The sequence below is a fragment of the Equus quagga genome, chromosome 21 (genome assembly GCF_021613505.1).
Source record: "Equus quagga isolate Etosha38 chromosome 21, UCLA_HA_Equagga_1.0, whole genome shotgun sequence".
Taxonomy (NCBI): domain Eukaryota; kingdom Metazoa; phylum Chordata; class Mammalia; order Perissodactyla; family Equidae; genus Equus; species Equus quagga.
In genome coordinates, this window is record NC_060287.1 from 36,479,381 (window position 1) to 36,492,248 (window position 12,868).

The 12,868-nt window shown below is 46.0% G+C and overlaps 1 protein-coding gene across 2 annotated transcripts in view; it reads left to right on the forward strand.

Annotated features, from left to right (window-relative positions):
• The window catches only part of LOC124231550 (interferon-induced GTP-binding protein Mx1-like), a 34,781-nt gene that overhangs the window by 17,500 nt on the left and 4,413 nt on the right, over positions 1 to 12,868 (forward strand). For both annotated transcript variants that reach the window (XM_046648343.1, XM_046648342.1), the window contains exons 8-13: positions 945 to 1,143; positions 3,387 to 3,465; positions 5,155 to 5,277; positions 5,707 to 5,848; positions 9,467 to 9,625; positions 11,744 to 11,820. In XM_046648343.1, the coding sequence (XP_046504299.1) occupies positions 945 to 1,143; positions 3,387 to 3,465; positions 5,155 to 5,277; positions 5,707 to 5,848; positions 9,467 to 9,625; positions 11,744 to 11,820 (779 nt within the window). The remainder of the gene's footprint in view (positions 1 to 944; positions 1,144 to 3,386; positions 3,466 to 5,154; positions 5,278 to 5,706; positions 5,849 to 9,466; positions 9,626 to 11,743; positions 11,821 to 12,868) is intronic.

Genomic DNA, 12,868 nt, shown 5'->3' on the forward strand with positions numbered 1-12,868 from the left:
CAGTGGCTGAAATAAATGGCTGTTTATTTTCCCACATAACAAGAGGTTTGAGCAGAAGCAGCCCACCTTTGTAGCAGTGTTCAGTGATGCTGCAGGACGTGCTCCGCTCCCACCTTCCTGCTCCACCATCCTCAGCAGTCGGCTTTCATCCTTTCCTTGTCCTGCTGCCTGCCACGCCCAGGGTGGGAGTCTCTTGGCCAGGGCAGCAGGCACTAACGGACACTGTAAACCTTAGGGTTAGGCCTGGGCTGGCTGCATGGTGTGCAAGCTGGTCAGTCACCCAGGGTCCCGCCCACAGAAGGGCCTGTCCTTGGTTTAATGCTCTGCTGCTGCCGTCTGCTGTCCTCAATATTTGAACGAGCGGGTCTGCATCTTCATTTTGCAGTGGGCCCCGCAAAGGGTGTCGCTAGTCCTGGCGGGACCTTGGTTTCTCAAAGTGTGGGCCAGGCCCCTGCTGCACCAGAACTAACCAGAGAATTTTTAGGAAGGAAAGTCCCGTGAGCCCCCCCAAACCTGAATGAGAATCTCTGGGGCGGGGCCTAAGACTGTATTTTAAGACTCATTTGGGGTGGTTCTGCTGCACAGGGAAGTTTGGGAGCCCCTGTAATAAAGAATGAACTTTTCCATCGGGCAGAAGGAAAATAGAAAGATGAGTCCATGCTGCTGTCTCCTTGGCATGAGGGCTGAGACCGGGGTGAAGTGAGCCCAGGAAGTGCCCCCCTGCTGCTGGAGGGTGAAGGGCACACTGTCTCCTGCACTGGACAGAAGCGAGAGGGGCTGCCCCTTGCACCTTGGTTCTGCAGGGACTATTGTCTGCCCTCAAGCAAGGGTGGGAGGAAGCCGCGGGCCGGGGAACTCTCCTCCCCCAAGGTGGGCAAACTGACCTTTGCTTGACACTCCCGCGAAGCCGTGGGCCGTCTCTAACCCCAAGCCTCTGGCTTCAGGAATCTTGACAAAGCCTGACCTGGTGGACAAAGGCACCGAGGAGCAGGTGGTAGACGTGGTGCGAAACCTCATCTGCCACCTGAAGAAGGGTTATATGATCGTCAAGTGCCGGGGCCAGCAGGACATCCAGGACCGACTGAGCCTGGCTGAGGCTCTGCGGAAAGAGAAGGCCTTCTTTGAGGAAAACCCATATTTCAGGTACGCCCGGCTGTGTGGTCCTGAGGGTAAACCAAAACCAGGGACCTCCGTCCTCACTGAGGAAGGTGTCCAGGAGCAGGTATTCCCGCTAAAGGCGTGAATGTGTTTGCTCCTTGACAGTGACCGTGGGATTTGCCTGGAAGAACAAAAGAAGAATTCACAAAGTATTGCAAAAACTCAATTAAAAAAAATCAAAATGAGGAGGGGATTTGCTACGATGATTTAAATAGTATGGTGCTGGAACCAGCATAAAAACAAAAATAAAACAATAGAAAAAAGTAGAAAGCCCAGAAACAGGCCCAGATACAGATCTTTGATCTGTGATACCTGTGGCATTTCAAATCCATGGGCTCCGTCAGTTTGATTATCAATTGGTGGCATTGAGATAATTGTTTAATATTTGGGAAAAAATTAAATTGTGCCCTTAGTTAACATGTTATTACCAAAATAAATATCAGTTGAAGTTTAAAATTAAATACAAGAAAGAAGCCATAAGCATCCCAGAAGAAAATGTAGACAGAGAGTTTATAATCCCAGGATAATGACCTTTTTTTAACCTTAATGCCAAAGTGAAATTTTTTGAGAAGGAAAATACTGCTAAGTTGGTTAGACTTAAACTAATGAGAAGATGGCGAGTTTGTGGGAAAGGAGGAGCGTGGGCCTTCAGCCCCTGCGGCTGGGGGCATGTGCCAGCACCGCCTCTGCTTGGTGCTTTAGCAACGTGCAAATCCCCATGGTTCAGGTTCCACTTCTGGCAATTCCACTCAGGAGAGTAATCAGAGATGTGTGCAGTGATGTCTGCTAAAGGAGGTACAGCACAGATTTTGTTTATAATCGTGAAAATTTGGAACAATCCAGCATTGAAAACCAGGGGATTTATGTAAACAAACCCAAGGAAGTGATCACGGTGTGAACAAACTTTAGAGTGCTGTGCCAGGAAGATGCCGATAACAACATGAATAGGAGATGTTAAGAGGAAGGCGACACGTTCACTGAGAACTTGAGTGCACACGTGTGTATGCAGGTGAAGATGCCTGTGCTCTGTACGCATTGTTCCACTCAGTTCTCCCAGAAGCCTGCAGATGTGTATAATTCAGAACCCATACTTGTACACCCATGGTCATAGCGGCATTATTCACAATAGCTGAAACATGGAAGCACCCTAAGTGCCCATTGACAGATGAATGGATAAACAAAATGTGTTGTATCCATATGGTGCAATATTATTCAGCCTTAAAAAGGAAGGACATTCTGACATACGCTACAACATGGATGAACCTTGAGGACATTATGCTGAGTGAAATAAACCAGTCACAAAAAGATAAGCACTGTGTGATTCCACTTATTTGAGGTCCCTAGAGGAGTCACATTCATAGAGACAGAAAGTACAAGGGGAGGTGCCAGGGGCTGGGAGGGTGGAGGGTGGGAAGTTAGTGTTTAATGGGGACAGAGTTCCAGTTTGGGAAGATGGGAAAGTTCTGGAGATGGATGGTGGTGATGGTTGCACAACAATGTGAATGTACTTAATACCACTAAATTGTACACTTAAAGATGGTTAAAATGGTACGCTGTATATTACGTCTATTTTACCACAATTTTTAAAAATTGACAAGTGTGGAAACTGAAACGTAGGTGTGAGCGTGCCCTCGAACATAGGCATCTCTGCTCCCTTTTCCCTAAAGACTCCTTTAAAATGTAGAAAACCCTGTAGTGACTCATTTTGAGAACACAAATTTAGAAAAAGTGAGAAGGAGCTTGGCTTTCCTCCAGGCAGCCCATGGGTCAAATTCTTGTCTTGGGGGGTGTCCCCCAGCTCAGTGTTCAGACACACCCCTCGTCAATACGAGTCAATGTATTTTTATGAAGCCCACGTACCAGTATGCATTATGCGTACTTATACGTATATTACACACAGAAGGGGGTGTGTGTGTGTTATGAAAGCATATCTATAGATGACTATGTGTGTTTTTACAAAGACCCATTCTCTAGTCAGATGTCCTGAGACCCATTTAATATATCAGCTGGAAGGGATCATTCTATACCATTTTTGAAATACCCAAAATTACTAAAATTCAGTCACAATTCTATGCAGTCCAATTCTGAACGTTTCTTGGGTACCAGTTGCAGGACATTCCATCCAGTTGGGAATAACTGGATTTGCCTTGACTTTCCCCAGCCGCAGAAGGCCGACTTGTCTTTTCCGGCTTCATGAAGATGGACGTGTACGTTGTCTTCTCTTGCAGGGGCCTTCTGGAGGAAGGAAGAGCCTCGGTCCCCTGCCTGGCGGACAGGCTGACCACTGAACTCATCACGCACATCAGTGTAAGCGCGGGTAGAGCTGTCCATTCTCTGGATAGAATCCTGCAAACGCAAAGCTAAACCGTGTCAGCTGCTTAAACATCAGGGTGCACACAGATGTCCTGGGGATCTTGTTAAGATGCAGGCTCAGATTCAGTGGGTCTGGAGGGCGGGCTGGAATTTCCCATTTCCAGCAAGCTCCCAGGTGGTGTGGATGTTGCTCGTCAGAGGACCAACCACACATTGAGTGGGATGCTGATAGACTGTATCCCCTTGGCCTAATTAAAAATTAAAATCTTATGAACACTGTCCTAACTTTCTTTATTCTTGTCAACCACTGTCATAATACCTTGGTCATTGTAATGATCATATATTTCATTTCTTAAATTTCTCTGTGGTTCTTTTTCAAATCTGCCCAGACAGAGTATCTTGCTTTTTCACCTTTTCAATCCTTTTAAAAGATTTCTTTGCACATATTCCTGTTACATTTTGTGCTCGATGATTCTACTGTCAGAGGCCTTGGTGCGTTGGGTTCTGCTGGCCATCACCCAGAGTGACTTGGGTTGGAGTTTTGACTCTGAGCCTGTCTTTCTCGGAACTTGATCTGTAGGTATTTAGGGAAACCCGGGTTCAAGATGGGCTTCTCCAGGGAGACGCAGCGTTTGCTGCTGCCAGACCCCTGGAAGGGCCTCCAGCCTGAACCACTTTAGCTTCTCAGCTTGAGATTTTGGGGACCCTTCAGGGAGCATGAATTTGGGCAGCAACAGCAAACCTGTTTGAGGGCTGGCTTTTGATTACTGATTCTTAGCAGGTTTTATTTTCCCCTCCACTCGGCACCAGAGTTCAGGCGTTTCTCTCAGTCCCCAGGGATCGGGGTGGAGGGCGGGGGTGTTCCTGGCTTAGCATTACAAGGAGAGCATAGCTTTTCGGGGTCCGAGCTTTATGCAGAAAGAGGGCGCTCGCTCATTAGATGCCCGCTTTGAGCAAACCCCACAGGGATTTATCCTTTGCCCCAGTGCCAAGTCAGGCTCTGAAATGTAAGTTCAAGTTTTCTTTCCTACAAATCCCCTTGAGGCCAAAATGGCTTTGCTGCTGGTTTCATCGCACACCCCTGGGTGCCCACTGGCACCTGGCTTTGGCTTCTAAGTGTCTATTATGTACCTGCCAGCTCACTGACACATTTAAAGGGATGCTTTTGACATGATAGCCAGCATTTCTAGGTGTCTGCAGTGGAAAGGTGAGCCAGCATGTGCTGTCCACCATATTATTATCAGAGACAGAAGTCCCCGATAACTTTGACCGTTAACAACAACGTGAAAGTTGTTGAATCTCAGATTGTTCCCACTGCCACTTTTCCAGAACCCACTAGACAAGCGGCTCTTTCTAAGCTCCCTGCAGAGAGCTTAGATAACCTGATCACAGAAGGAAATGTTCTTTGCGTTGCTCTGACGGGGCCCAGGAAGCAGGCGAAGTGGGAGCCTCAGCATGGCTTTGAGGCTGCTTCCACAGGAGCGGGAAGGCGGGAAGGCCTGGATGGACAACGGTGCCTGTTAATGCGCCCTCCCTCCCTCTGGAGGGTTTTCCTCCCAAGGGAAGTCAGGAGGTCGGAAGGACTGTGCAGCTGCCCTGTGCCTTGCAGAAGGAGGCCTGGGATTGCCTTCTCATTCCCTGTCCATTTTTGTGGATTTTCATTATTTTCTCTCTTTTCCTCAGAAATCTCTGCCCCTGTTAGAAAATCAAATAAAGGAAAGTTACCAGAATCTATCAGACGAGTTACAAAAATATGGCACCGACATCCCAGAAGATGAAACTGAAAAAACGTTCTTCCTGATAGAGGTGAGTATTGCCAGCTGCCTCGACTGGAGAATCCAACATCGTGGTCCGGGGAGGGACCGTGTGCCTCGTGCACTTGTTTCTTCACTCTCCTGAAGCTGATCCCGACTCATTCTGCCCACTTAGTATCAGAAAGGGGCCAGAGTTGAGGGACAGAGCGCATGGAATGAGGGGTGTGCACAGTCAGCGTGATGGATGGTCACATCCACTTCATTGACCCTTCATCAGGTGCACTCGCCCAAGAGCTAGAAGGCAATAAGGGGAGAGTTGGATGGTCTGGTGCCAAAGGCTCTCCTTTCCCTTCATCCCACAGTGGCCCGTAAGGCAGCAAAGAATGACTGGCCCACCCTCAGCACACGCACGACCTCCAGACCACCTCAATGTCTGTGTTTGAAATATCTCCACTTGTACTTTCGTTTTTCTTCTTGACAGAAAATTACTACATTTAATCAGAACATCACCTCTTTCGTACAAGGGGAGGAACTTGTAGGACCCAATGACACTCGGCTGTTTAACAAAATCCGACAGGAGTTCCAGAAATGGAGTGTGGTGATTGAAATCAATTTCCGAAAAGGTGAGTCCAGGGCACCGTCGTAAACCTGGCATGCTGGGCTGAGCGGGAGGCCAGGGAGGCGGGGGATGTGGCTGGTGAGGATGGCCGGAGTAAGGAGGTGGTGATGCAAAGGCGACATTTGCTCTGTTCCACGTCACTGTACTTGGGCCAGCAGGCATCTGTTACTGATTTCAGAGGACACCCGGAGAGAAAATGCACATTAATTGGCCCACATCAATCATGGCCTCTCAAAGAATCAGCCCTCCCATCATCATGAGCAGGTGGACGTGGCATGTGTATCATCCCCTTTGTGTTACAAATGGTGCCACCACTGAAGTCACCTAGAGTCGATCTTGGTCTTGGTCTCAAAGCTTGGCCTTGAAGCCAGATGTGTATCTTAATGGGTTTGACAGTCTCAATAATGAACCAGAAAATAAAACAGTGTACAAGGTGCCACGCTGGCGTTGTCAAATCATCAAGAGTCTGAAAAAGGTAGAAAATGTGATCTGAAATCTATTTTTTAATATGTCAAGTAGCCTAAAGGAAATCGTATACTGACCAATGATACAGCTATAGCAGCTGAGAGAAATTTCAAACGACTTTGCTTTTATCCCAGCAACGTGGCAGGCATGCATAATTTATTCCAGCTGAGTATAGCTTCAGGTGGGCACTTCTCCTTGGCTTTGAGTATGAATGCGGGAAAATAAATCTTACAACTTTTTACATAATTCAAAGGCCACAACTTTGAGTGTGCTCGTTCCTCAGCAGAGGGCGTGTAGGGCAGGATTGGGTAAAGAACAGCTCTCCTGGATGGAAAAATATTCTTGAAGCTCATGCTGGGGCAGTAACTTGCCACGTCTCCGCAGTGCCCATTGCTGCTTACCACTGCTACATTCCAGAGCAGAGGGGTGAAGGCCGGCGGTGTGGTGTGTTCTCGCATCGGAAAGGGCTGCTCTCCCCCTTCCCAGGGAGGCAGCAGCCCTCAACTTCCAGCAGTTCCTATGTGTTGCTCAGGCTGCATTTTATGGCACGCAGCCCGTGAGAAAATAACTCATTTTTTTTAAATGCTAAATTCCTCCCAACAAATTATCAGTTGCAAATCACTGGATACCCAGATGCAAAAGAATGGATCTGGACCCCTAAGTCTATGCAAAATTCTATACACCCCCTATACAAAAATTAACTCAAAATTGATCAAAAACCAAAATGTAAGAACTAAACTATGAAACTCTTAGAAGAAAACACAAGTTCAAATCTTCGTGACCTTGGATTAGGCCATGGTTTTTCGGGTAGGACACCTAAAGCACAAGCAACAAAGAAAGAAATAGACAAATTGGACTTCATGAAAATCAAAAACGTTTGTGTGTCAAAGGGCACTATCAAGAGAGTGAAAAGACACCCCACAGAATGGGAGAAAATATTTGCAAATTACATGTCTGAAAGGATCTAGTATCCAGAATATATAAAGAGCTCTTACAACTCAACAACAAAAAGACAAATAATTCAAACATGGAGAAGGAATTGGAAGAGACATTTCTCCAAAAAGAAGATATACAAATGGCCTATAAGCACATGAAAAGAAGCCCAGCATGGTTAGCCATCAGAGAAATGCAAACAAAATCCACAATGAGATCGCATCTCACACTGACTAAGATGGCTGTCATCAAAAAGACAGATAATAAGGAATATTGATAAGAGTATGGAGACGTCAGAGCCCCATATCCTGCCGGACAGAATGTAACATGGCGTAGCTGCTTTGGGAACATTCTGGCAGTTCCTGAGAAACCTAAACATACAGTTACCCTATGACCCAGCAGTTCCATTCGTAGGTGTATACCCAAGTGAATGGAAGCAAACATTCATGTAGAAACTTGTATGTGAGTGTTCTTTGCAGCATTGTTCATAATAGCCAAAAAGTGGAAATAACTTGAAGCTGCATCCACTGATGAACGGATAAACAAAATGCAGTGTATCCATGGGTATTAGTTTGTTAGGGCTGCCAGAAAGCGTCACCTACTGTCTTATTAAACAAGAGAGATTTATTTTCTTACAATTCTGGAGGCTGGAAGTCCAACATCAAGGTGTCAGCAGGGTTGGTTCCTCCCGAGCCTCTCTCCTTGGCTTGTAGACAGCTGTCTTCTCCCTGTGTCCTCAGATGGCTGTCCCTCGGGGCGTGTCTGTGACCTAGTCGCCTCTTCTCATAAGGACACGGTCAGATTGGAGCAGGACCCACCCTCATTTCAACTCACTCACCTCTCTAAAGGCCCTTTCTCCAAGCAGTCCCGTTCTGAGGCGTTGGGGGCTAGGATTGCAGCATAGGAATTTTGAGGAGACACAGTTCAGCCTGTAACACCAGGCAATGGGATATTATTCAGCCATGGAAAGGCGTGAAGGACTGATACATGCGACAACATGGAGGAACCTTGAAGACATTATGCCCAGTGGAAGAAACAGACGCCAAAGGCCACATGTTGTCTGATTCCACTCATGCGAAGTGTCCAGAAGAGGCAAGTCCATTCAACTAGAGAGTAGATTAGTGGTTTCCAGGGGCTGGAGAGAGAGGGAAATGGGGGGTGATGGCTGATGGCCATGCGGTTCCTTGGGGTGATGGAAATGTTTGAGGATAAGATAGAAGTGAGGGTTGCACATCTTTGTGAATATACTAAAAATAGCTGAATTGTAGACTTTCATAAGGTTAATTTTATTGTATGTGAATTATATCTTAATTTTAAAAATTCCTATGAGAAAATATCCCCTGACCAGACTACCACGCCTGGTTGTTTTTTCAAAAAAGAAGAACCAGAGGCTTTCTGAGTTTCCACCCCCAATGGCGGTGTTTCTCCATAGTCTAGTTTGTTAAGAGTAAAAAGAATTCCAAAAGTAAAAAGAAAAAAGAAAGTGGGGTAAACAGTGTTGCATGTCACACTAATAAGATCTATGTGCCCAGCTACTCCATCATCCCCTTTGATTTATAAATACTTTCTACTCATGTGACAGCACGTGAATATGTGATGTTAGCTGATTCTCGATGTGTCCCTGATCATGTCTAGTTTTTAAAGGGCCTGCAGGTCATGATATCCTATGATGCAATTTTTTTGGTAAAAATCAAATTTGATTTACATAATCTCATGCTCAAGTACCTTTTCAAGAACACCTTCAAGCGTCCACTGCTTTCTGGCATCACACCGTGGTTTGTTGCTTGCCGTCTTGAGATGACTAAGGAAAATTATCTTGAGATCTGTTTCTTTGTTGCAATCCCTGAATGTTTTTCAATTTGCTTGCCACTCTGTACTTTCAGAAAATCCAGAATGGTATTGTGTTTGGAAAAACTTGCAAGGTTATTATTATTATTTTTTTTTGCTGAGGAAGATTCGTCCCTGAACTAATATGTTGTTGCCAATCCTCCTTTTTTTTTTTTTTTTTTGCTTGAGGAAGATTAGCCCTGAGCTAACATCTGTGGCCAGTCTTCCTCTATTTTGTATGTGCAATGCCGCCACAGAATGGCTGATGAGTGGTGTAGGTCCATGCCCAGGATCTGAACCCAGAATCGGAGTTCACCAAACTTAACTACTAGGCCACTGGGCCGGCCCCAAAGGTTATTTTTATAAAATAATTCAGAGTCCTTCTTTCCTACCGTAGGTGGCGAAGCTATCCGTAGACAGATCCGGACATTTGAAAATCAGTATCGTGGCAGAGAGCTACCAGGATTTGTGAATTACAGGACATTTGAGACGATCATCAAACAGCAAATCCAGTTGCTGGAAGAGCCAGCCATTGATATGCTGCACAGGATAAGTGGTGAGTTCTTGGGTTTGCTTTTAAGCATTTTGTTTCTAGGGCAGGGAAGATGTTGAACTGAAGCCAGAGCCAGACTTCAGAGCTCTCCTCCAGGGGTGTTTTCCATCACCAACGACCCAGCCAATTCCCTGATTCTCCAGACGCCAAGTGGGTGTTCAACAGTTCAGTCCAGTTCAGACACTAACTGCCCCGAGCGAGCACAGACCCCACAGCTTAAGGGCTCCGTCCCACGAGACTGCCCCCACTTCAGATGGCGGTCACGGGTTCATGTCCCCTGTACTTCTGACCGACCAGCCGTACATCAGAGTTCCCACAATTCCCCCCTCGGGTTCAATAAGTTGCTAAAACAGCCCATGGAACTCAGAAACACACTGTACTTACCTTCACCACTTTATTATAAAGGATAATACAAAGGAAGCAAATGAAAGAGACACACGGGGCAAGGTCCGCGGGCAGGAGGTCCCAAGGGCAGGAGCTGCTGTCCCTGTGCATTTGGGGGCACCACCCTCTTGGCACGTGGATGTGTTCACCAACCTGGAAGTTCTCCAAACCCTGTCGTTCAGGGGTTTTTATGGAGGTGTAATCAATTATCACGTAGGCCTGATCACTTAGGAACCGAATCTCCAGTCCCTTTCCCCTCCCCCCACCACCAGACCTCGGGGAGGCGGGGAAGGTGGTGCTGAGAGCTCGGGCTTCTCATCATGGCTTGGTCTTCCTGGCGACTGGCCCCCATTCTGAAGCTGTCTAGGGCCACCAAGAGTTAGCTCGTTAGAACAGGAGACGCGCCCATCCCCCAGACATTCTGAGGGATTCAGGAGCCCCGTGTCAGGAACCGGGGACACAGGCCAAGGATGTATTTCTTGTTGTACCACACCTCCACTCTGCCCCACTGCTGGGACTCCTTCCCAGTCTCAGAATCCTCTGTTGATTTGCAATCTCTGAGGAGTGAGGTGAACGACTGGATAACTGTGTGCCGTGGGAGTGTCTCGGGCGCTCTCGAGTGTTGTGTGACTCTGGGCTGCTGGAATGACTGTGTGGATAGGAAATGCTATCAGCAGCCCGTCGAGGAGAAATGCAGCATTTTGTAGGCTGGAACCACTCCCTTCTCCCTGAAGTGTTTTGCTCCTTGGTCTCCGAGATGCTGTTGAATCTCGTCTCTTCATCTGCTCCTTGGCTCACACCATTCTCATCAGGCTTCAAGTGTCTCGTGTTAGCAACATGTAATAATCATTCACGGACCCATGAGCCTAGTAGAGGTGAGGGGACAGTGTCATAACAGCTCATTAAGAGATGAGTTTCTAGTAAAATTTACCTTTAGGCTTAAAATATACCAAATGGGCTTATATATGTATATATAAGCTTATATATATATATTTATATTATATTATATTATATTATATTATATTATCTGTATATGTAATATATACCAATAGGCTTAATTATATACCAAACTCTGTAATTGTGTTGTGTTGATCAATTGTGCACTCTTAATTCTGTCCTGAAGAAAATCTGTAGTACTTAGAGATGTATAGAAAAAATTTAAAAACCAAACTATGTATACTGACTTCTGTTTCAGAAAGATAGGATATGGAGCAAATAAAAGATTTTCAAGCATAAAGATACAGTATGTCATATTAGGATAAAATTCTGTGAGGAAGTCAAATGGATTTCAAAAATAAATGAAATAGCTTTCAAAATTAAAAAGAAATACTGTAAATTTTTTTATTTAAATAGGAGCTTGTCCATGTATTTCTTTTCAAATGGATGATGTGGACATTTAGACTCCGTTGGTATATTTAAAAATGAGTGTTTGCCTGTAAAATAGTGATACCTTGATAACTTAGCAGAAATTACATTCTCTGCAACTATTTATACTTAGGATGAAAATTTTAGATGTCACATAAATATGTCAGGGGACATTTAGGTTTTAAAATTCTTCCGGAGAGTTCTGGAGCAAAAAATCACACCTTCCTCCTTTAGTGAAAAGAGGAGAAGAATGAAGGCAGAGAAGGAGAGAGAGAATTTGTTTCTTGCCATTTTATCCTCTTATTTTTTGTGGTCTATAAAGATTATGAATGATTCTACCAATACTGGACCATTTTTTTTTTCTTTCACCAGATCTGGTCCGGGATACCTTCACAAAAGTTTCAGAAAAAAATTTCAGTGAATTTTTCAACCTCCACAGAACCACCAAGGTAAAACCAACCATATGTTATTTAAAAAAAAAAAAAAATGTAAGCCTGACACTGGCCAATAGATTTCTTGAATTAAGACCATTGCGACTTTATTGTATATTTGGAGAAGCTAATAATCAGGCTCATTGGTGAATCTTTCTAATGATATTACCAGTGATGTCTAGTTAAAAGACTAAAAGAGGGAGAGCAGAGTGAGAGAAGTCAGAAATAAAATATTTAAAGTCACAGGAACAAACGAGAGCCATGGTTAGGGTAGCACGTTGTCCCATGTGGAGAAAATGGCCCTAAATCCAGAAACTCATTCAGGAAGCCAAATACAAAAATAGTATCTTTCAAGAGTGGAGAGAGAGAGCAAAGAGGACAGGAGATGCCCCCACCTCCAGTAGCCCAGAGACCAGACTCAGCCCACTCAGAAACAGGGGCCTTTGTCAGCCCAGGCTGCTGCAGCAGGTGCCACGGCTGGGGCGCTCACACAGCAGGTGTTTATGTCTCCCAGTTCTGGGGGCTGGGAAGCCCCTGATGAAGGGGCTGGCAGATGTGGTGTCTGATGAGAGCCCACCACCTGGCTTGTGGGTGGCTGCCTTCTCATCGTATCCTCACGTGGCAGAGAGAGGGGTGGCTGGAGAGAGAGTTCTCCGGAGTCTCTTTTATAAGGCACTAATCCCATTCATGAGGGCTCCACCCTAATGACCTACTCACCTCCCAAAGGCGCCCCCCCCCCCCCAGATGCCATCACATTGGGAATTCACTTTTCAACCTGTGAATTTGGGGGGGGGCACACAAACCCTCAGTCCCTAGCCCCCAGCCTAGACGGGAAGACCGGCTCTGCCATTCACTGGCCGGGGGTCTGGGGGTATGCTCCTTAACCCGCCTGGGCCTCTACCAACTCACCCACAAAAGGCGACTAAGAGAACCTTCCTCGCAAGTTTGTAACAAACAGGGAAGCAAATGCTTAGGATGTCCCTAGCACTGTGCATTGCATTCGATGAGGTCTTGGGGGTCCAGTTGTTTTCTGCGTGAGAGATCTCCTCCCTGGTTTTCTGGCAGC